The sequence below is a fragment of the Schistocerca serialis genome, chromosome 5, assembly GCF_023864345.2.
Source record: "Schistocerca serialis cubense isolate TAMUIC-IGC-003099 chromosome 5, iqSchSeri2.2, whole genome shotgun sequence".
Lineage (NCBI taxonomy): Eukaryota > Metazoa > Arthropoda > Insecta > Orthoptera > Acrididae > Schistocerca > Schistocerca serialis.
This window is the reverse complement of record NC_064642.1, coordinates 714621488-714647397: the sequence shown is the minus strand read 5'-3', so window position 1 is coordinate 714647397 and position 25910 is coordinate 714621488. Positions and strand designations below refer to the sequence as shown.

The window sequence follows — 25910 nt, the reverse complement described above, 5'->3', positions numbered from 1 at the left end:
CGGAACCAACGTTTGTTACATATTTTATGTTTTAACTAAGTATCACAAATATATACACTCCTGGAAATGGAAAAAAGAACACATTGACACCGGTGTGTCAGACCCACCATACTTGCTCCGGACACTGCGAGAGGGCTGTACAAACAATGATCACACGCACGGCACAGCGGACACACCAGGAACCGCGGTGTTGGCCGTCGAATGGCGCTAGCTGCGCAGCATTTGTGCACCGCCGCCGTCAGTGTCAGCCAGTTTGCCGTGGCATACGGAGCTCCATCGCAGTCTTTAACACTGGTAGCATGCCGCGACAGCGTGGACGTGAACCGTATGTGCAGTTGACGGACTTTGAGCGAGGGCGTATAGTGGGCATGCGGGAGGCCGGGTGGACGTACCGCCGAATTGCTCAACACGTGGGGCGTGAGGTCTCCACAGTACATCGATGTTGTCGCCAGTGGTCGGCGGAAGGTGCACGTGCCCGTCGACCTGGGACCGGACCGCAGCGACGCACGGATGCACACCAAGACCGTAGGATCCTACGCAGTGCCGTAGGGGACCGCACCGCCACATCCCAGCAAATTAGGGACACTGTTGCTCCTGGGGTATCGGCGAGGACCATTCGCAACCGTCTCCATGAAGCTGGGCTACGGTCCCGCACGCCGTTAGGCTGTCTTCCGCTCACGCCTCAACATCGTTCAGCCCGCCTCCAGTGGTGTCGCGGCAGGCGTGAATGGAGGGACGAATGGAGACGTGTCGTCTTCAGCGATGAGAGTCGCTTCTGCCTTGGTGCCAATGATGGTCGTATGCGTGTTTGGCGCCGTGCAGGTGAGCGCCACAATCAGGACTGCATACGACCGATGCACACAGGGCCCACACCCCGCATCATGGTGTGGGGAGCGATCTCCTACACTGGCCGTACACCACTGGTGATCGTCGAGGGGACACTGAATAGTGCACGGTACATCCAAACCGTCATCGAACCCATCGTTCTACCATTCCTAGACCGGCAAGGGAACTTGCTGTTCCAACAGGACAATGCACGTCCGCATGTATCCCGTGCCACCCAACGTGCTCTAGAAGGTGTAAGTCAACTACCCTGGCCAGCAAGATCTCCGGATCTGTCCCCCATTGAGCATGTTTGGGACTGGATGAAGCGTCGTCTCACGCGGTCTGCACGTCCAGCACGAACGCTGGTCCAACTGAGGCGCCAGGTGGAAATGGCATGGCAAGCCGTTCCACAGGACTACATCCAGCATCTCTACGATCGTCTCCATGGGAGAATAGCAGCCTGCATTGCTGCGAAAGGTGGATATACACTGTACTAGTGCCGACATTGTGCATGCTCTGTTGCCTGTGTCTATGTGCCTGTGGTTCTGTCAGTGTGATCATGTGATGTATCTGACCCCAGGAATGTGTCAATAAAGTTTCCCCTTCCTGGGACAATGAATTCACGGTGTTCTTATTTCAATTTCCAGGAGTGTATTTAAGACAAATATTTGAAAATGGAAATTTTAACAGTGAATTGATTCCATCAGGTTGTTAGGTCAAACGGGTACTACATTAAATGAAATCCTTAAGGAAATTACAAGAAACGTTTAACTTCAATTCAATACCGTTAAAACAGAAATTACCTGATGATTAAGAATCTACACAAATCTCTGTTCCAATAGCAATATCTCGTTAATTTTTTAAAAATGATTTCTGTACTGTCATTTTTAACATCAAATTGTCACAGTCTCTCTCACGTAATATATTTCGTCGACTAAAGTCAGAGATACGACAGGAAGATATTCTGAGGACACAACACCAGGAAAGACTCATCAATAGTTAACTCGAAACAAGCCTTGTTTTGAGCGCCATTTTGTTTTTACTGCGCAGTAGAATTTATTGTGATGTGTTTTAAATGTCCAGTTTGCAAGTTTGTGAACGGTTAACATGATCAAAGGAGCGACAGCAATGGAAGTAACCGAACACACCACGACAGTCATTTCATGTGAAGAACGTGAACAGTTATTTAGAAATTTTTATCTGAACAGCAGACCAACAAACGAAGTGAATATTTTCTCACATTAAGTTTTCCTTCTGTTCCTTCGGGGGATGACCACAGCAGATGCCAAGACTGTAGAACAAACAAACGAGGAAACATCGTCTGAACAGGCCTTGCCCCATCGGTACCGACCGGCCGTCGTGTCATCCTCAGCCCTTAGGTGTCACCAGATGTGGGTACGGGATACGGAAGAGCATGTTGTCAGCACACTGCTCCCCCGGCAGTTATCAGTTTTCATAAAGTTTTCGTATTGTCATTGTAGAGTGAATATGATATTTGTAACTCGAAACATGTCGCTTCATTGAATAATTTAAGTAAGGCAGCAAATTTTATTATTGGTAGCGGTCTTTGAAAAACAATTTCATACATTAAGCTAGTTTTGAGCGTGTGTTCATCTGAGGTGAACAATGTGTGTGTGTGTGTGTGTGCAGACATTGGTGGACAAATCATTGAGATCTGTGAGCTCGTAAGGTTGCACGGCATGTGATTTCTGGTTGGTTGTGTCAGTATCTGTGCATTTGAGAATGAAGATAAGCTCGAAATTAGCTAGTAGTGAGCAATAAAGAACGCATTTGATGTAACAGCCTGGTGGAATCCATGTCGTTCTCTAGATTTCTCGATGCTTCGATGCCCACCCAGACGAAGTCCGCGGATATTCTAAACCATCGAGCGGTAGTCTGTGAGACATAAAGTTAGCATCCAGACACGGAGAGGTCTTTCAGGATCGATGAAACTAGTTACATCAAAAGTGTTTGTATATCAGCACTACATCGCTACGTCACTGAAATGTTGCTGTAATCCGCTAAGAGTGAGGTAAATTTCACTGAGTAAGCAGTAGCAATAAATGTACATAGTAGTGCGAATCTGAGAAGTTCCCAGCTAGTCAGAATCGGCTTCGTGGCGCGCCTGGACTCACCTCGAAGCTGAGCAGGCCGCTGTGGTCCTGGTCCAGCGTGTTGAACACGTAGTGGGCGTAGTGGCCGGCGTTCGCTGCAACAGCACAGAAACCAGCGTCAGCAGGCGTCGTGCAAAGCGCCGGTATCAGCCGCGTTCTCACACAACTCACTGGAAAATGAACGCCTTCAACGGCCTCAGCTAAAAGGACTATATCTGCACATGATGTACGTTCATATTCAGCTCTCACAAAGGAACCCTTCGGAATGGCTGTGTACTGTTTCTCCTGGGTGGACTTGGGTTTAAAAAAATGTAAACTGGATATTACGATAAATTTTATAAATAATCGACAAGTACGCCAAAGAAGAAGAGACAGAACTACAATGGACTCGTTAGTCCATGGACTCTTGCGCTTCTATGCGTGAACTATCTTTCCTTTGTCTTTCATTTATCTTATCTGCTTGGATTCGGACCTAAAAGGACGTTCTTGTGAAAAGCTCATCTTGCTGTACCAGCTGACAATGTAAGTTGTACTTAAAACCCGAAAAATATAATGGTTATTTTGTCAAAAGAATTTGTGTATGTGGTCAATCTATTGTTAGTCTGATACCTGTATTCCCTTAAGTAGGTATGGGCCTTAACAAAGAATTTTCATTGTTAGGCGCCATCTTAGAAAAATCTTTAAAATTTTTCTTTTAGCTCATCTACGAGACGTGCCCTCGGTTACGACAATTAACTTTATTTCAGATACCACGAGAACCGAGGCAGCTACTAATAATTTAACAACTTTATTTACAGATTTTCTTTATATAACGAGATAACATCCGAGGCAGAAAAGGTCTGGTCACAGGATTCCAGTTCCATTATAGGATTTCATTTTTAGATGCTACTCTCGTTATGTTATAGTGGGGAATCGAGACGAAACCACGATTTTAAGTTACGTATTACAGTAGCGTACATCGAACAGACTTGGCAAATATTCTCTGGTGCAATAAGCACACGACTTCTCACGAGCCTGGAATAATATCTGTAGTGGTGGGTAAATAAGAAAAGGACAATTAATTATCGACGATTACGTAACTACCCTGAGAACTGAGCTAGTTTACTGAGTGCTTATACACGTCGGGCTAAATTAAACAACATATTACACTGTTAATAATATTCCTACATTATTTATTTCTCTTTTATGTTGAGCCATTGCATTAATGTGTGTTTCTTTTTTGTATAAGTCACGGCTCATATTCATTATATTACATTACACTGATAGCAAAGAAAAGGAGTCACAAATAAAACAAAATTTATTTTATTACATTACAGCTGGCTGAAAATTTTCTTCATATTTGTAGTATATTTAACGAAAAATAGCAAAAAAATCTGTCTTAAGGTAAAGTGGAATATTATCTGGAGCAAATTACACAGTAACATTCTACCATTCAACATCAACGTCAACGAAAACATGGCAACCAACGAAAAATTACGCAACATTCACCTCAGCACAAGTTTCATATTTGAAACATGTTGGCTCGTTGATACGTTACTTCACAGAGTTTCAAATGCGGAACCGAATCTGAGATATGGTCATACATCAGAAGGAGGCTGTGATCATAAATTCCATGATGTCATACTGTATCGGCATAAGGAAAAAGATAAGGCTGCAAAAGATGGGATACCCACGACCCAATAACAACGCAGGAATTTGAATGAGTCGGCATCATGCCAGTTACATAATTCACAATCGACCAGCCGTTTTGAACTATTATTACTCACACGTACAAAAAGAAAACCAAACAATAAGTTTCCACAAGAAATAATGCTTTTATATAAATTGCACGTTTATGAACAAATGGAAAAGTTAAATAACAAATATCTATTCATGATTTTTTAAATAAAAATGAGACTTTTATTTGAATTTATTGCACGTATGACAACAAATTAATATTTTATACAGAAATAGGAAGTATTTCTTCGTTAAACTAAAAAAAAAATTACCCCTCAGTAATGCTGTAAGGTTCAATATTTGTTAATTAATTTTTCTAACTATTGTTTAAGATGGAATTTAAATAAAAAGCAGTTGCTAGTAGCAAGATTCGAACCAGTGATTTCATAGCTGTACTCTTAGCACTCGCATGAAGACGAATTCTTAAATAACAGAGTATAAAATTGCGCCTTACTGCTTTAGCAAACTACGTTCCGGGCACTGACTTTCATATGTTATAACTATGAAAAGATTCAAAGAGGCCCACTAGCTAATACACCCTTAAAACTTCCTGACAAATTAAAACTGTGTGCCGGGTCGAGACTCGCACTCGGGACCTTTGCCTTTCGCGGGCAAGTGCTCTACCAACTGAGCTACCCATGCACGACTCACGCCCCGTCCTCACAGCTTTACTTCTGCCAGTACCTCGTCTCCTACCTTCCAAACTTTACAGAAGCTCTCCTGCGAAACTTGCAGAACTAGCACTCCTGAAAGAAAGGATATTGCGGAGACATGGCTTAGCCACAGCCTAGCGGATGTTTCCAGAATGAGATTTTCACTCTGCACCGGAGTGTGCGCTGATATAAAACTTCCTGGCAGATTAAAACTGTGTGCCGGACTGAGACTCAAACTCGGGACCTTTGGAAGGTAGGAGACGAGGTACTAGCAGAAGTAAAGCTGTGAGGACGGGGCGTGAGTCGTGCTTGGGAAGCTCAGTTGGTTGAGCACTTGCCCGCGAAAGGCAAAGGTCCCGATTTCGAGTCTCGGTCCGGCACACAGTTTTAATCTGCCAGGAAGTTTCATATCAGCGCACACTCCGCTGCAGAGTGAAAATCTCATTCAATATACCCTTATTAGTTGTACTCGAGAAAGGTTTAAGTCACTACGTTATAGCTTCTTATAAAATTCCTTACACATGACGCGTTTCAGTCATCGGCATCTTCAGGTTCGTGACATAAGCAAATGACATATTTCAGCCGCATGACGCGTTTCAGTCATCAGCATCTTCAGATTTGTGGCATAAACAAATGACGTATTTCAGCCACCTACGCAGTTTAACGTGAAATCAAGCAATTTAAATCAATACACGAGTTAATAAGGTATCTGCAGCCATAAAGTAGACAAACAACAGAAAGTCCAACAGCCAAATTCTTGGATTCGTGACCACTATGGAAAGAGACTGGCAACTGACACGAGTATCATGGAAAGCACAAAGAAAAGAAAAGAAAAGAAAAGTGTTTGACACTAGGTGATGGAAGATTTACGTCTGAAGATGTTTTACACAAGTTGTGCGTTTACGAGATAAAGCTATTGTATGAAAGATTTTATGCCAAAGAAGAGTCAAAATAATATTCAATAACACCGAACGCAACGTTCTAGTATGTTACAGCTTTTTATTCTTCGGTGTCAAATGCCTTTAAACAACTTACATTTTGTATTTTTACATGAAACAGAGCTTATAATACTCTTACTTCTTTTTTACTTCACAAAAAATTTCCATAAGAGTTTTTGTTTTTAAGTGTACCTGCAATTTTATTCAGACTCTCATATAATACGAGGAGGTTCTGCGCAGAAACGGTAGGGTAAGAAAAATGTGCAAAACGTTGACAGGAAGGAGGGGCAGGGAGATAGGACTTGTGTTAAGCATCAAGGAGTATCATCCATGTAGTTAGAGGAAGCTGTTGAGGGTAAAAATTGTGTGGAAAGAAACATATGCAACGAATAACTGAGGACGTAGAGTGCACGCGCTACTCTGAGATGAAGAGCTTGGTATAAGACAGTAAATCGTGACAAGTCGCAAACCAGTCGGAAGATTAATCAACCCAAAACAATATTAAGAGTGAAACTTCCTGGCAGATTAAAACTGTGTGCCCGACCGAGACTCGAACTCGGGACCTTTGCCTTTCGCGGGCAAGTGCTCTACCATCTGAGCTACCGAAGCACGACTCACGCCCGGTACTCACAGCTTTACTTCTGCCAGTACCTCGTCTCCTACCTTCCAAACTTTGCAGAAGCTCTCCTGCGAACCTTGCAGAACTAGCACTCCTGAAAGAAAGGATATTGCGGAGACATGGCTAGCCACAGCCTGGGGGATGTTTCCAGAATGAGATTTTCACTCTGCATTCTGGAAACATCCCCCAGACTGTGGCTAGCCATGTCTCGGCAATATCCTTTCTTTCAGGAGTGCTAGTTCTGCAAGGTTCGCAGGAGAGCTTCTGCAAAGTTTGGAAGGTAGGAGACGAGGTACTGGCAGAAGTAAAGCTGTGAGTACCGGGCGTGAGTCGTGCTTCGGTAGCTCAGATGGTAGAGGACTTGCCCGCGAAAGGCTAAGGTCCCGAGTTCGAGTCTCGGTCGGGCACACAGTTTTAATCTGCCAGGAAGTTTCATATCAGCGCACACTCCGCTGCAGAGTGAAAATCTCATTCTGGGAATGTTAAGAGTTCTTGTATGTGGCGTACATAATCTCGTTTCTCAAACTAATTCTCTAGTGCCGAAAGAAATGCAGTTCAGCTTTCTTCTACATAAGAAAATATTGTGAAAATACCTTTAACTGCTCTTTCTTTTACGTCTCGGTCAAATAATATGATTACTTTGTTAAGGGAAGTATCTACATATCTGATAGCAATCTCTTTTCCTTTAAGATGTCAGTCTGTCATTACAACCTTACTCTTGGTATCATGAAACATTAATTTTGCTGTAATTTTGTGTATATGATTTGCCATTATTTGGTTTTACGTGGGCTTTATTTTGTACGCAGTACTCGTACTACTGAGGTATCATGATACTACAAAGTACCTTTGGACGTTATACTTCGGCCATCTCGTGACAAGTAATTTTTTCTGTACCTTTCCCAATATTTGGAACAGTTGCCACTGTCTTCACGTAGCTCACATATTCAACAGTTCTCGTTTCTTCACTATTTTGAGCTGATACCCTTTCTGCAAGTAGTTACTGATTTGGATATTTTGTTGATTTTTGTATTCATTTATTACCTGACTTTATTTTACTACTGGTGTTTCACGCCAGTTAGCTTGAAAGTTGAAAACTACACATCAAAAAAGATCGCGACGTCTGAACGTGTCGGATGCTTTATAAGTGAAGTGATTGTGCGATCTCTGACCTATGGCCACACGAGAGAGCGAGGTGGCGCTGTGGTAAGCACACCGGACACCCATTCGGGAGGACCACGGTTCAAACCCGCGTCCGGCCATACTGATTCCCAGCCGTAATTCCCCTAAATCGATTCGGGTAAACACCGGAATGGTTCCTTTGAAACGACGCGGTCGATTTCCTTCCCCATCCTTCCCTAATCCGGTTCAAATGGCTCTGAGCACTATGGGACTTAACATCTAAGGTCATCAGTCCCCTAGAACTTAGAACTACTTAAACCTAACTAACCTAAGGACAGCACACAACACCCAGTCATCACGAGGCAGAGAAAATCCCTGACCCCGCCGGGAATCGAACCCTAATCCGGTGGGACCGACGAACTAACTGTTCGGTTTGCTCTTCCAAATCAACCAACCAACCAACCAGAATAGAGATAAGCAGATTTAGGTCGGAAAAATGAATAACAGCAACCAGAAACTTATCTACGTAAAATTACTACGTGAACTGTTTTATAATCTATAAGTATCGCGAGTAAAAATAAAAGTGTATTAATCTAGGTTAAATTCACTGACGATGCTGTAATGTAAATGGCGAACCACATCTGCAACACAAATAAACATTCTGCAGAAAAAAAGGCATTTATATACTTGTTGAGCATAATGTTCACGAAAACAAAAATGTCTTATTTTATGCCCACGATCCCTAATCGAGACAAGTGTTCGAGGCAGTAGAGCTATAGTACGGTACATATCCAATATCGGACCTCCACATTTACCAAAAATGCTTCTAGTAGAACAACGCTACCTCACCTTTCTTTCAACAGTTTCTATTCCCTGTACATCTGTGCGACACATTCACACAGGCTACACAAACTTCTAAAGGTGGCAGGGGTAAAATACAGGGAGCGAAAGGCTATTTACAATTTGTACAGAATCCAGATATCAGTTATAAGAGTCAAGGGACATGAAAGGGAAGCAGTGGTTGGGAAGGGAGTGAGACAGAGTTGTAGCCTCTCCCCGATGTTATTCAATCTGTATATTGAGCAAGCAGTAAAGGAAACAAAAGAAAAATTCGGAGTAGGTATTACAATCCATGGAGAAGAAATAAAAACTTTGAGGTTCGCCGATGACATTGTAATTCTGTCAGAGACAGCAATGGACTTGGAAGAGCAGTTGAATGGAATGGACAGTGTCTTGAAAGGAGGATACAAGATGAACATCAACAAAAGCAAAACGAGGATAATGGAATGTAGTCGAATTAAGTCGGGTGATGCTGAGGGAATTAGATTAGGAAATGAGCCACTTAAAGTAGTAAAGGAGTTTTGCTATTTGGGGAGCAAAATAACTGATGATGGTCGAAGTAGAGAGGATATAAAATGTAGACTGGCAATGGCAAGAAAAGCGTTTCTGAAGAGGAGAAATTTGTTAACATCGAGTATAGATTTAAGTGTCAGGAAGTCGTTTCTGAAAGTATTTGTATGGAGTGTAGCCATGTATGGAAGCGAAATATGGACGATAAATAATTTAGACAAGAAGATAATAGAAGCTTTCGAAATGTGATGCTACAGAAGAATGCTGAAGATTAGATGGGTAGATCACATAACTAATGAGGACGTATTGAATAGAAATGGGGAGAAGAGGGGTTTGTGGCACAACTTGACAAGAAGAAGAGACCGGTTGGTAGGACATGTTCTGAGGCATCAATGGATCACAAATTTAGCATTGGAGGGCAGCGTGGAGGATAAAAATCATAGAGGGAGACCAAGAGATGAATACACTAAGCAGATTCATAAGGACGTAGGTTGCAGTAAGTACTGGGAGATGAAGAAGCTTGCACAGGATAGAGTAGCATGGAGAGCTGCATCAAACCAGTCTCAGGACTGAAGACCACAACAAGAACAACAGCACAAACTTGTGGCGATCCCAACAGCGTGTTTTTAATACTTCCAGGTCCTCCATGAAACTCATTTTAGAACGATTCTTCTAGACTCGTTTCTAGAAAAGGACGCACTGGCATCATCAGTGTGCTTCATAAACAGGCTACATTTCCTTTGAGCCAATCTACACCTCATCATCGCCTTCCGTACTGATGATTTCTCCTGTTCGTTCCATTTTACATGACTTGATACATATTTAGACGACTTGACAGGCCCCAGACGTCTATTATTAATGCCACACTCCAACGGCTCTTCTGTATGCACATTATTTTAGTGCATTTATTCACATTTAAAGATTGTTGACATTCAGAATACAAAGAGAAAAAAATCGTGAAAGCTGATCTATATTGTTAGAGTTAGGTACTGCAGTTCCCTATGGACAACTGTATCGTTAGCAAACAGCTTGACAGTAGTGCTGACCTGTCTGATAACTCTATTACATACGATGCACAAATGAAAAAATGTGGCGACATTGATGCATTAGCTAAATTTCTTAAAAGGAGGAAGGATTAGATGATATATCCTCTGAAATAATTACACATTGCTTTCGGAACACAGTGTCACTATTACAAAGGTCAATGTAGAAAACAACAACTCCAGCTTGTCTAAGAACAAGAGTAGGATGTTTGGTGTACAGAAAAGCATAATAAATTATTGCATGCCAACAACACAGCCTTTAATGCTACATACATGCACTAAGAGCCGTGAACTAAAATAGAAACAATATAATCACATTATTTGTCGTTAATGCTGACGACAACGCTTGCCAAGCTGTTTTATATCTATGTATAATTAGCTGAGTGCCTGGCGTTGCCCGGAAATGTATTTATTCCTGTTTTCTATTCGTCCATCTCATCCTTCCCCCTCTCTTTGTCCATCTCCTGCACCCCCTCTCTCTGTCCACCTTGTCGACCCTCCCCGCACCCTTTGTCCATCTCCTCCTCTCCCCTCTCACGGTCCATTCCCCGCTCCCACTGTCTCCATCTCCTCCTCCCCTCCTATCTTTGTCCTTCTCCATCACCTCCATCCCTCTCGCTGTCTGTCTATGTCTATTTATTCCGCTCCACGTTATGACGCTCATCCCAATAGAAGGCTCGTTGTTCTTACCCCTAAAGTATTTCTTTCCAGGTCGTAACTAATTTGCATATCAAATTTGGTTGAAGTCGTTACAATGTTTTAGAATGAGCTTTTTACCTGTGGTTTAGGCTGCGTACGCCCATGTCAAAAATATTTCACACACATTTAACATACTTCATACGAATTTGTACCCATATTTCACCTGCACGCAGCTCAATGACTATAATGTCGGATCTCCGTAACTATGTGCCGCACATTTGCAGTTACATTCAGTAGTCTTATCACGAAATAGGGGAGATATCCGGCCGCGGTGGCCGAGCGGTTCTAGGCGCTACAGTCTGGAACCGCGCGACCGCTACGGTCGCAGGTTCGAATCCTGCCCCGGGCATGGATGTGTGTGATGTTCTTAGGTTAGTTAGGTTTAAGTAGTTCTAAGTTCTAGGGGACTGATGACCTCAGAAGTTAAGTCCCATAGTGCTCAGAGCCATTTGAACCATAGTGTCACAGACATGATACGTGAATTGCAGTGGCGATCATTAAAACAAGGGCGTCTTTTGTTGCGACGGGATCTTCTCATGAAATTTCAATCACCAGTTTTCTCCTCCGATTGCGAAGACATTCGGTTGGCACCCACCTACATAGGAATAAGTGATCATCACGATAAAATAAGAGAAATCAGTTCTTGCACAGAAAAACTTAAGTGCTCGTTTTTCCCGCGTGCCGTTCGAGAGTGGAACGGTAGAGAGAGACAACATGAAGGTGGTTCATTGAACCCTCTGCCAGGTACTTTATTGTGAATAGCAGAGTAATCACGTAGATGTAGATGAACTGTCTGAGAAACGTGTAGTGAATCGAGTTAGCAGTAATAAAAAAGTACTGCATTGACACGTTATGCATAATGCGACAATTTTTCACGCATCTCGGTGTTCATGACGTCTTCTCCTGAACTATGTGTCGTACAATGATACATTTTTGTATGTACATTCAGCGACATATGTAGATACTGGGATGAGATTTTCACTGTGAAGTGGAGTGTGCGCTGATATGAAACTTCCTGGCAGGTTAAAACTGTGTGCCGGACCGAGACTCGAACTCGGGACCTTTGCCTTTCGTAGGCAAGTGCTCTACCAACTGAGCTACCAAAGCACGACTCGCGACCCGCCCTCACAGCTTCAATTCCTCATTCTGGAAACATCCCCCAGGCTTTGGCAAAGCCACGTCTCTGCAATATCCTTTCCTCTAGGAGTGCTAGTTCTGCAAGTTTCGCAGAAGAGCTTCTATGAAGTCTGGAAGGCAGGAGACGAGGTACTGGCAGAATAGATGCTGTGAGGGCGGGTCCTGAGTCGTACTTGGGTAGCTCAGTTGGTAGAGCACTTTCCCACGAAAGGCAAAAGTCCCGAGTTCGAGTCTCCGTCCGGCACACAGTTTTAATCTGCCAGGAAGTTTCATACGTGGATACTGTCTGCGAAAAGCGATGCTAGTAGAGATAGTAGCAGTGACGTAATAAATTTAAACGTCTTGTATGACGTGGCAGTTTTTCGCATATCTCAGTGTTGACGACATCATATCTGTTGAACTATGTGCCGTACAATGGTGTTTTGTTGTTGGTATCTTCAGTGGTATATGTGAATACTGTCTGAAAAATGTGGAGCGAATACAGTTGGTAGTAAAGAAGTAATGAATTGAAACGTCGTGCACCATATGGCAATTTTACTACATGAACAGCGAAAAACATCTTTCCTGTCATCATTTTGTGGGGGTTGTCAGTGAGAAAAAGTGTCTTAAAGATTTTAAGCTGCGTGTCAGGTTTGTTGCAAATCTCAAAGTGCTCTCACTCTCAACTACTACCCCTACTTCGTTTGATAGATAGGGGGCTACACTGCTGTTTCTCTCCCACAGGTGGCTCCTAACTCCACAGCGATTCTTTCCAGGCAGCAAGTGATATGTTTAACAAGTTTGGTTCAAATCGATCAAGTGATCTAGGAAGAGATAAGGGACATACATACATGTATATATACGTAAACATATCTGTACATACATTTTTGTAATATGTGTGAATACAGAGGACAGGGTGATTTTAATGAATTTAATGTTATGAAGCCACACCACATGTTTCAGTGCAGACGTATTACTACGAACGCCACTGTAAAGGACAAATTTGATTTACTGAAATGTTCTGAATGTCGCTCACAGTGACTGCTGATACTTCGGTTTCCATTTTCCACTTGTAACAATTATGCTTAATCTTTCCACACTAGGGTTCGTTATCTAGTGGCTCTGTTACTAACTTCCATGAGCTGTGTTTCAAATGATGAAAAAGTGAACCAATAATTTTAGACATAATTGCTGTGGAACTACTACGATTGCTATCGTTTTTTACAATCAACACTGTGGACTATTGGTTTAACATGCGCATGCTAAGTAGAAAGGGACGACTGTAAATATTCAAGTTGAAGGAACGCAACTTCTTAGCCAAAATGTCATTTTTAAAATCTTAATTTACAATGACCGCTTTCGGTAAGACCGAGTTACCATCATCTGATCTGTGAACAGTGTACATAAAGTACACTTCTATCAATCACTGACGTGTAATATGGGACGGTCGCACTTGGCGAAACATATTGGAAATACTGGTTTTTAAGTCTGACATGCCAATGGATCTTATGTAAACAATCCAGCTAATTAATATATGGAGTACATTTGTAGCCCTAATTGGGTACTTGCATTAACCTTTACCAAAGTACGTTTAATAATAATTCACTCTATGTATTATATTTATGATATGGTGCACTATTTCTCATGATTTAATTTTTCTTTTTTTTTACAGTATAGGTTTCAAAAATGCGATCTTGGCTGAGAACTTGTGTTCCTTCAAGTTGCTGTGGACTACTTTTACACACTTTCATCTTGTTTTCGTGTTATCGGGAGAAAACGAGACTATCAACAAAAAACATTTTTGTGATGTGACTAGAAGCAAGCGAATTATGGGAATGCGAAGATGAAGCATTACATTGAGACAGATGCAAAGAAGACACAAAGTTTTCCAATTACCGTCAAAACCTTGATTCAAAGCTTTTTTTTTCCTTTTTTTCTTTGTAAGAACACCTGAAGAGCTGCCGACACTGGCTAGCGGGGCGCAAGGGCTTAATTAAGCGCGCGTCCCACCAAAGCAACAACTTTATCCCCTGTAATAGGCGCTAATAGGGGCCAGAAGGAGTTGCAGCAGGGAGCTGAAGAGTCTTCCGACGGTGTAGGCATTAAGGAGTTTCAGCCCCCCGCAACAACTTTCAGTTTGTACACTCACTGTGTACATCACTTAGCTTAGTACTGTTCTTACGTGCTTCAGAGCATAAGTGGATAGGAACTTATTTATCAATTTTTGGGAGTGCTATTTATTTTGTTGTAGGACTAGCGTATTTTTCGATCTTTTCTGTAGAGCGAGTTAAGTTCGTAGTGTAGTTTTCCGTCACAGTAGTCGCTAGTGGCGCTTTATTTACATGATGTCGGGAACTGTGAGGTGAGTTCAATAAGTAATACGATACATGTTGTGTTGGCAGAAGAGCCAACGTCGTGTTACTAGAGGAGGCCGAAATGCACGCGTTTCAGCTCACGCAGGCTGGCGTGAGTAGGGAAGAACTATACTGACGTGATGTCTGGAACATGACAAGGAATTAGAATTCAGAAAGCGGATGTAATTAGTTTGACACTTAACTTTAATCCATTAGTGATGAACGTCGCTCTTGACGGTACATGATTCACAATATTATCTGTTCAGAATATATCCTTGAAGTAATTTTAGTAACTAAATATAGCGCCTTGCTAGGTCGTAGCAAATGACGTAGCTGAAGGCTATGCTAAACTGTCATCTCGGCAAATGAGAGCGTATGTAGACAGTGAACCATCGCTAGCAAAGGCGGCTGTACAAGTGGGACGAGTGCTAGGGAGTCTCTCTAGACTAGACGTGCCGTGTGGCGGCGCTCGGTCTGCAATCACATAGTGGCGACACGCGGGTCCGACGTATACTAACGGACCGCGGCCGATTTAAAGGCTACGACCTAGCAAGAGCGGTGTCTGGCGGTGACACAACACTAGTCACTAGTGGTGCTTTGTTTACATGATACCGGGAACTGCGAGGGGAGTTCAATAAGTAATGTTGTTGTTGTGGTCTTCAGTCCTGAGACTGGTTTGATGCAGCTCTCCGTGCTACTCTACCCTGTGCCAGCTTCTTCATCTCCCAGTACCTACTGCAGCCTACATATTTCTGAATTTGCTTAGTGTATTCATCTCTTGGTCTCCCTCTACGATTTTTACCCTCCACGCTGCCCTTCAATACTAAATTGGTGATTCCTCGATGTCTCAGAACATGTCCTACCAACCGATCCCTTCTTCTAGTCTTGCCACAAGCTCCTCTTCTCCCCAATTCTATTCAATACCTCCTCATTAGTTATGTGATCTACCCATCTAACCTTCAGCATTCTTCTGTAGCACCACATTTCGAAAGCTTCTATTCTCTTTTTGTCTAAACTATTTATCGTCCACGTTTCACTTCCATGCATGGCTACACTCCATACAAATACTTTCAGATACGACTTCCTGACATTTAAATCTATACTCGATGTTAACAAATTTTTCTTCTTCTGAAATACGATACATTTTCTTCTGACAGCAGGTTGGTTTTGTTCAGGAGTACAAAGTACCATATTATTCCCCACTGTTTTGGCTACAAAACCCCGTTGATCAATGTAATCCCCGTTCAATGCGACGACCTTACGCCCCCTTACTGGGAGGGTCTGTGTGCCCGCATGGTACTACTCTACTAGTCGATGTCGGAGCCAGCGTCTTCCTGCATCAGTAACCTCCCAATCATCCAAGTGCAGCTTCCTGTGGAGTGCATCCTTCGTTGAACCAAACAGATGGAAGTCGGAAGGTGCGAGATCCGGGCTGCAGGGTGGACGAGGATGAACAGGACGCCAATTGGTGGACAAGTGTGTCAGCACTAGCAACGGATCCATCCAATTGAGCAGCGAGGTGTTCCATTGTGATCCGTCGATCACCTCGAATGAGAGTTTCCGCACATTATGACATTACAATAGCAACACCTATGCCGGCCAGCACGCGGGACGTTGCTGCGATGATGGCAGACGCCTCGCCCAACGATTCACCGTGCTTTTGTTCACTGCTAGGACTCCGTAGACATTCTGCAAGCGCCTATGAATACCTGAGACTCTCTAGTTTTCCGCCAAAAGGAATTAAATGACAGCTATCTGCCTGGAAATCACTCCGCTACAGATACCATTTTGAAGGCTTGATATAGCACCTATGGAATCTTCAAGAAACTATAGGGGCCGAAGTGGAATAGTCCAGAATCTCCCACAACAAATTTTTATTAATTTTTTTTATTAATTTTTTCTTGTTGTTTTCACCTGAATTTCAGTACTGGGGTAGTCAGTGAGTCTGCTCGCTGTGTGCGGATCCAGGAGGAGCTGGCTGCAGTTCGTAAGCAGCTGAAGATTTGTCAGCCGTCTGCATGTTGCTAGCTCAGGGGTGTAGCACCGGCGGAGAAATCGGAGAGTTGCGTCGGATACACAAGGTGTCCTCTGTTACCGAGGCACCTTGCTGTGGGTCCAACGCGGCGATTCCGACACCACAGTAGAGTGAGTGGCGGATTGTAACACGTTCGCGTTGCTCGAGGCGGGAATTTAATGTGGGAAATGGCCGTCTGGCCTCCGTCATGCAGCCTGTGAGAGGACAAGTGCACATTCCTTTAGCAGGTCCGAGCATGCACACGGGGGATGGGATTTGCTAGTTATCGGGAGCTGAAATGTTAGGTGCGTTATGGAGCTCATTAGGGAAACAGTGTCCAGGGCTGTAAAGAAGCCCAATGCGCACTCAGTATGTCTCCAAGAAGTCCTAGTCCAAGATTAGAGAAGCCCATGCCTGCAGCTATCAACGATGCAGAGTGCACTCATTTTGTGGCTCAGTTGGCACCAGTGACGCGTGTCGGTTGCGTCCCGAGGCCATTCTCAGTTTGTATAGGTGGCTTAAGGAAGAGGCAAAGACTGCTGGCCTCATTCGGGAGTGAAAGCAGAGCTTACACTTTGCGGTGTCGTACCGAGAATTGATCGGGATTCTTTGATCTGGAACCTAGTGTAGGGTCTCAAACAGGGGCTCTGTCGATTCTGTGAGGTTCTTGGCTGCAGATATCTGGACCCGTGTCATGGGGTGGACAACTGTATGATTCCCATTGGTAAGTCAGTAGTGCATTATACAGAGGAAGCAGCTACCGGGGTAGTAGAATACTTGTGGAGTGTACATGTTCCTTCATGCTTTTTATTTTTTTTTAGGTTTAGGCTTTCGAGGCTTGAGGTACCTACTCTGATGAACGCTGAACGATCGGCAGTCGATACGCAGAGAGTGAAATCTAATCGTATAGGCACTTCGAATGTCAAAATTTTAACAGTAAATTGCCGAAACATTCGTAACTAAGTCTCTGATTTCGTGACCTCCTAGGAAACTGCCATGTTGAAAATGTACGCGGAACCAAGAGCTGGATGAAACTGGAAGTAGAAAGGGCCGAAGTATTTAAAATGGAACGTTTTCGAAAAAGACAGGTTAGGCACCACAGGTAAGGGAGTGGTCAATGCAATCGACAAAAATACAGTGTATATCGTGGTCGAAAGTGAGTCTGCGAAGTTATCTGGATACGAGTAATCGGCCTGTGTCAAGTTAATCGCCGGATGTTTTTATCGGCCAACCTACTCATCCGTGACAGTTCTAGAGTCCGTCAAAGAAAGTCTGCGCTCAGTACCGCTGAACACAGATCATGCAGTATTCGAGGCGACTTTAACCTACCGAGTATAGACTGGCCGTCTATGAATTCACTGTAGGTGGTACGGACAGACAGTCTAGTCAAGCAGGTGTGAACACATTTTCCGAAAACTGTCTTGAGCAGCTAGTTCAACAAAATACACGCAATGGAAATATTTCTGCCTTGTAGCTACAGACAGGTCTCAAGTTGTCTGCAGTGTCAGTACAGAGACAATTACTGATCGTGCTATTATAGCGACGATGATAAGTTAATAAATCTGTAAAGAAGGCTAGGAGAGTTTTTATGCTGGAAAGAGTAGAGAAGCAGCTGTTAGCACCCTACTTAGACAACTAACATTATTTAGTTCCAGTGGGAGAGGCGTAGAGGAATTATGGGCAAAGTTTAAATTATTGTAAATCGCGCCTTGGTAAAGTATGTGCTGAGTAAGTGGATAAAGGAATGAAAAGACACCCAGTGCGAAATTCGAAAAATTCCGAGGAAACAGAGATTATTGTATTCTCCGTCCAAAGACAAACGTGAAAGTGTCGGCAGGCGTATCTTAGTAGAAATTTGTGCATGTATAAACAAATCGAGGCGCAGAGCACACGACGAGTTCCACCGTCATACATTAGCGAAGAACCTTTCAGAGAACCCGAGAAAATTCTACTCCTACGTAAACTACTAAGCGGGCGAAGGCTTCAATTCCGTCATCGTCGACAAGTCCGGTGTGGCAATAGAAGACAATAATAACGTCTCTTAGAATCAACCGGAAGAGTTGAAGACAAATAAGTCACCACGTGCAGATACAATCTTAATTCGAAACTGGCCCCTTACTTGGCTTGCCCCACAAAATTAGAAGCCGATATGTTTACCATGGGTTTGCTACAGCATTCTTGAGTATATTCTAAATTCGAACACAATAATTTTTCTTGAGACAGAAAAGATTTCGTTCATAAATGTGTACGGACTTAGAAAGCATCACACATGTGAATTTCAGTTTGCCCTTTTCTCGCACGATATTCTGCGAACCGCAGAGGAAGGCAAGAGGCAGACTGTATATTTCTCGACTTCCGAAACCATTTAATTTAGTGCCTCACGGCAGAATGCTAACGCTGGTACGAGCTTATGGAAAAGGTTCCCAGACATGGGATTGGTCGAAGAATTGTTAAGTCCTGGATGATGAGTGTTCACCAGGGACAAGCATACCGTCAGGGCTGTTCTGTGGAAGTTTGATAGGACCGCTCTTGTTGCATATGCAGGGTAGCCCAGGAAGAACGGTCATTATTCAGGAATATGATAGCAATGATCATTTGAAGCAAAAAGCTTCATATGTACACATGTGCTATTCAGAATGGTTCCCGGAACAGAACACATTTATTCTACATTGTTAATTTTTTTCTATATTACACACAAGCACAAAATGTTCAAGTGTGTGTGAATTCCAAAGGGAACAAACTGCTAAGGTCATTGGTCCCTAGACTTACACACTACTTAAACTAACTTATGCCAGGAACAACACACACACACACACACACACACACACACACACACACACACACACACACACACACAGACACCCATGCCAGAGGGAGGGGCAACCCAATCCGTGACATGGCGCCCCTAAGCTAGTTAGAGAAAAGTAGGTATTTTTAGCGTATCCACCTCTAAGCATTATCGTGCACGTCACATTACAGCTGGTCTACAGTTCACGACAAATGTTCATATATTCCACAGTCAACTTTAGAGCATTTGTGCATGCTTGTTTGAGTGCCTCTGCTCGTTCCCTAACGAGGTCAGCAGCGTCCATTTCATCTCGCGCATTCACCTTTCGTTTGTACACCTCAAACTTCATGCAACCCCCTAATCAAAAACCTAATAACGTAAGGTCTGGTGATCTTGGTGGCCACTACTGTGACCAGTCCTGCAGTTAGGCTAAGTGCGGTTGAGATGTTCCCTCACACGTCTGGTAAAACGTGGAGAGGCTCCGTCACGCTGGATGTACATTTCCGTCTGCGGGGCCAAAACAACGCCCTCAATGTGTTCAACAAACGAATTTTCCAAAAAATGCACGTAGCTGAGTGGCTAAATAACGTATCTGTGTGGCTCCATGTACATTAAATATATTCTATGTTGGGAAGCATTCAGAATAGGCCAAATGTCAATATGAAATTTTTTGATTTATATGATCGTTCGAATCCTGCCTCGGACATGGATGTGTATGATGCCCTTAGGTTAGTTAGGTTAAAGTACTTCTAAGTTCTAGGGGACTGATGACCTCAGATGTTAAGTCCCATACTGCTCAGAGCCATTTGAACCATATGATTGTTCCTGTCACATCCCTGTATACTGACCATTCCTCCTCGAACCCTCTATACATACAAATTAGTCACATGGTGCACAGCGATCTTCACAAGAGGGCGCCATCAAGCAGACAATACTCAGTTTCGATCTGTCGCCGCCAAGATAGCGCTCATAAACGGGAACCAGTTTATGCTTCCGCCGCGATACCTTCAAATTGGTGGCTCCATCCGGATACAGTAACGTCAGATGCCACAGACGGTGCTAATCGCTCCCGCAAAATGGAGCACAGCTGGCCAACACTGTGCGCTGGTCGTGGATAGAGAGTCACCACACACAGCCGACCAATTGCTGTTGCGGTCAGGCAGTTGCGGACAGCTGGCAGCTACAGTTTTAGTCTACAGCTACCGCAAGCTGACGCAAAGTATCAGCTGCCGCTGTTAAAGTCAACCTGTATTAACGAGGGATCATCGGACAATAAATGCAGTGTATCTACGCCATATTCGAATTATAGTCAGGCTTATGAACAGTTAGACACAGGAATTCATACTGAAGTTCTATACAGGGTGAGTCACCTAACGTTACCGCTGGATATATTTCGTAAACCACATCAAATACTGACGAACCGATTCCACAGACCGAACGTGAGGAGAGGAGCTAGTGTAACTGGTTAATACAAACCATACAAAAATGCACGGAAGTATGTTTTTTAGCACAAACCTACGTTTTTTAAATGGAAACACGATAGTTTTGTCAGCACATCTGAACATATAAACAAATACGTAATCAGTGCCGTTTGTTGCATTGTAAAATGTTAATTACATCCGGAGATATTGTAACCTAAAGTTGACGCTTGAAACCCCCGACGTTCAGTTGCGTGTTGTAACAAACACGGGCCACGGTCGGCGAGCAGCATCTGCAGGGACATGTTTACGATGACGACCGTGTTTACGAGTGTGGCTGTAGTGCGCTGTTGTGGTTTGGTCTAGCTGTCGTAGTGTCCGCATGTAGCGCTTGCTGCTATTGTTATTCTGCATTCGTCTCCGGACGCAGACCAACTGTAGTACACCGTGTTACCAGACGTCTGTGATAGTGTAGTTTTGTAGGAACTGTGACCATGGTGTATTCGAACTCTGAAAAGGCGGAGATGATACTCATCTATGGTGAGTGTCGACAAAATGCAGCTGAAGCCTGCAGGGTGTATGCAGAACGGTACCCGGACAGAGAGCATCCAACGTGCGGCGCATTGCAAAACATCTACCGCCAACTGTATGCAACAGGTATGGTCGTAGCACGCAAACGGGTCCGAAACAGGCCCGTCACAGGAGAAGCGGGTGCAGTTGGTGTGTTAGCTGCTGTTGCCATGAGCCCACACATGAGTACACGGGACATTGCGAGAGCCGGTAGTGTCATGCGCATACTGCATCGTCACCGCTTTCACCCGTTTCATGTGTCGCTACATCAGCAATTACATGGTGATGACTTTAATCATCGAGTGCAATTCTGTCAATGGGCATTAACAGAGAATGCGTTGCAGTTCTACATGTTTACCGATGAAGCGGGTTTCACAAACCACGTGGCAGTGAATCTACGGGACATGCATTACTGGTCCGTGGACAATCCTCGCTGGCTCAGACAGGTAGAGCGACAGCGACCGTGGACTGTAAATGTATGGTGCGGAATCATTGGCGACCACCTCATTGGTCCTCACTTCATTTCAGGGGCCCGAACAGCTGCAACATACATCGCTTTTCTACAGAATGATCTGCCAACGTTGCTCGAAATGTCCCACTGGAAACGCGTCGACGTATGTGGTATCAGCATGATGGTGCACCTGCACATTCCTCAATTAACACTAGGCTGACCCTTGACAGGATGTTCGACGGGCGTTTCATAGGACGTGGAGGACGCATAAATTGGCCAGCCCGTTCTCCTGATCTTACACCTCTGGACTTCTTTCTGTGGGGTACGTTAAAGGAGAATGTGTACCGTGATGTGCCTACAACCCCAGAGGATATGAAACAACGTATTGTGGCAGCCTGCGGCGACATTACACCAGATGTACTGCGGCGTGTACGACATTCATTACGCCAGAGATTGAAATTGTGTGCAGCAAATGATGGCCACCACATTGAACATCTATTGGACTGACATGTCGGGACACACTCTATTCCACTCCGTAATTGATAACGGAAACCACGTGTGTACGTGTACCGCACCCCTCATGGTAATGTACATGTGCATCAGTGAAAAAGACCAATAAAAAGGTGTTAGCATGTGGACGCAATGTGCTGTTCCAGTCTCTTCTGTACCTGAGGTCCATCACCGTTCCCTTTGGATCCTTACGTAATTCGGTGCTCTCCGATACACACGATCGAACAGCGGAGGAGTGGTACTTAAGCGTCAACTTTAGGTTACAATATCTCCGGATGTAATTAACATTTTACAATGCAACAAACGGCACTGATTACGTATTTGTTTATATGTTCAGCTGTGCTAACAAAACTAACGGGGTTCCATTAAAAAAAACGTAGGTTTGTGTTAAAAAACATACTTCCGTGCATTTTTTTATGGTTTGTATTAACCAATTACACTAGTCCCTCTCCTCACGTTCGGTCTGTAGAAGTGATTCGTCAGTATTTGATGTGGTTTACGAAATATATCCAGCGGTAATGTTAGGTGACTCACCCTGTATATACTTCTGTTTCAGTGTGTTAGGATACAGTACTACAGGACACAGGATACACTACTACAGGATACAGTAATAAGTGCTATGAAGGATTCCGGGGCCGGGTATCCATTCCTATTTGCAGGTTGTGTGTCTAACGACTTCTAGGGAAAACAAAAATTTGATTTTCAGTGTTTCGCATAATGATTGGCTGAATTGAAGAAGTTAAAATGTTGTCGTAATCTACTCATCAAGAGGTATAATCTTTTGTTAAAAATTATCACAATAAGAGAAGTGTTCGAGTTAGAAACTATGTTTACGTCTCAAGACGATGTAACTGACGGCCCTCCGATGACTGTACTTTATTCTACATCTACATAGTTACTCTGCAGTTCACACTTAAGTGCCTGGCAGAGGGTTCCTCGAACCATTTTCATACTACTTCTCTACTATTCCACTCTCGAATGGCGAGTGGGAAAAAGGAACACCTAAATACTCGTATTTTCGTTCGAGCTCTGATTTCTCTAATTGTATTATGAGGATCATTCCTCCCTATGCAGGTGGGTGTCAACAAAATATTTTCGCGTTCCAGTATTCGAGAATGAGAGCACATAGCGATTTTCAACAAACTTTACACTTCATTTCATACCTTTTCTAAACCATTTCTCGCTTACAACTCCCCCCCCCCCCCCCCCCATAAGATGATGAAAGGAAAAAACTTTATCGCGTGCTACATTTCCGCTGTTCATGCATTTAGATGCAGGAAAGACTAGTTTCAGCTTAAAATGGCGCGCAATAGAACTCTAACATCAGACACGACGTTTTAATTTATTAGTTCTTTGCAACTAACTCTATTTTGCAACATGTTTTGCATACAGTACCCCCGCAATACCACTGAATGTACCTGCAAAATTATATTATTGTACTGTTTGTACAATGTTTATGAAGTCATCATAAACATTTAGATGCTTGAAAAACAAGCGTTTGCTTGAAATGGTGCATACTAAAACTTCAACAACACACACAACGTTTTAGTTTATCTCTTCTTTACTATCAGCTCCACTGGTAACACATTTTGGAGACAGTATCTAAATATACCACTGAATGTCTATGCATTGGTTTGGTTAAAATTGAGCGTAAATTATCCAGTTTATAGTATTGGTTAGAAACATTCTTTATTGCAATTTTAGTTTTTTTTATTTTTCATTGACGCGTTTCGCCTTGTTTAGGCATGTTCAGGTTATCTTTTCTAGATGGACGCGAGAGGCACCAATGATCTGCATAACACGTTCCCGTTCACAGGAGCGAGTAACAAACTGGCACACAACGCTGTGGTGCATTATGCTTACTACCTGAGCCCCCATCTTACTGTTACTCGCTCCTGTGAACGGGAACGTGTTAAGCAGATCTTGGAGCCTCTAGCGCCCATCTAGAAAAGATAACCTGAAGATGCCTAAATAAGGCGAAACGCGTCGTTGACAAATAAAAAAAAACTAAAATTGCAACCAAGACTGTTTTTAACCAATACTGTTAAGCACTGGTTTGCTGTTATGCCACATATGGACTGGAAGAATTTTTATCCAGTTTATATTCATCCGCCGTTCCATAATGAGAGCACTTAATGACTTCCAAATAACTTTAAGCATAATTTCAAACCTTCCTTAATTTTTTTCTCGCTTATATGCTTTAACGAAAACACTTATCACTTTCGGCTATTTGCAAAGTAATCAGACGTTTGAAGTTATTTTTACATGGGAATTGGTTTTCTAAAGAACATGGGGTTTACTGATTCAACACTAAAAGCTGATTATTCTGTATGAATTCTTTTTATAAGTATACTTATCATTCTGTGTTGCCTGTACTACTTGTTTTGGGTCACATCTGTTGCTAACGTGCAAGCTCCCAATCTTGTACACCAACAATTTTTCTGCGGTAGGGGCTTCCCTTACTGCTACCTTGGATCTTGGGTATCAGACTATGTTAATGTACATAACAGTGCACGATCTTAAGGATATGGCAAGTAGCACTCTCCGGTTATTGATGCTGTACTGTACGGAAAAGTGTCTTCACTGAGTGACTGTAGGAGAACACAGGATGACTTAGACAGAATTTCTGTTTCGTACGAGCAAGGGCTCTTGCTCCAAACCCGGAAAAATGTGAGTTGATGTAGAGGAGTAGAAAAATCAACCCTGTAATGTTGATATATAGTATTACAGTTACGTCGATTAAATACCTCGACGTAATGTTGCAAAGCGATATGAAAAGGGACGAACACGTAGTGTCGGAAGGAAGGAGGATGAATAGTCGACTTCCGTTTTATTGGGAGATTTCTAGGAACATGCAGCTTATGTGATATAAAGGAGACCGCGCATACGACACTAGGGAAACCGCTTGTTGAGTACTGCTTGAGTGTTGAAATTTCCGCCAAGTCGAATTAACCTTCAACTAACATGTGTAATATTTATGACGTAACGAATCTGCTGCTGTCCTTCAGACATTGGGAGTTTATTTTAATTAAATGTGAGCTGTCTTTGGAGAAAACAATTTTAACGCCAAAAATGGTTATTGTCGAGATTTAAATAATACTCACTGAGGAAGAACGGACACTTTAAGCTATACATTGAAGTCTGTCACTGTCCGAATAGAAACGCTCTTATTTTCGTTTCAAATGACATTTTACTAATATTTCGTTCACATTCAAGACATACTGCACTTGTACATTGTTAACAAAGATAGTCTTCCGCTTCAGTTTCGGAAGTTACAGGTTTTTCTTTTTTCAAAAGTCTCCCCAAGAGACTGAAGTTGTGGATGTTCTTCATCTGTTGTCTGCAGTGCAAGTCTGATTGAATCAGTTGGTATCCTTGGAAGACTTTTCATGTACAGTCGTTGTGTCATAAGGAGATATGTTAGTGCCTTCGTGCTAGATTGTGGAGTGCGGTTTTCCACTGCCTAAATTTTTTACTATCAGTTGTACGCAAAAACTGAAATATATATAAGGAAACAGGGATTATTAACGTTAATTGAGAAGACATCGCCTACTGTAAAAGCGAGGTGTTGAAATGAAACGTTTGTCGATAAGAAACATTGTGATTCATGTGT

The 25910-nt window shown here is 43.0% G+C and overlaps 1 protein-coding gene across 1 annotated transcript in view; it reads right to left on the bottom strand.

The window, feature by feature from the left end:
- LOC126482191 (uncharacterized) overlaps window positions 1-25910 on the bottom strand; it is a 356492-nt gene that overhangs the window by 133308 nt on the left and 197274 nt on the right. The window contains exon 4 of the mRNA XM_050106170.1: window positions 2961-3034. Coding sequence (XP_049962127.1) covers window positions 2961-3034 — 74 coding nt within the window. The remainder of the gene's footprint in view (window positions 1-2960; window positions 3035-25910) is intronic.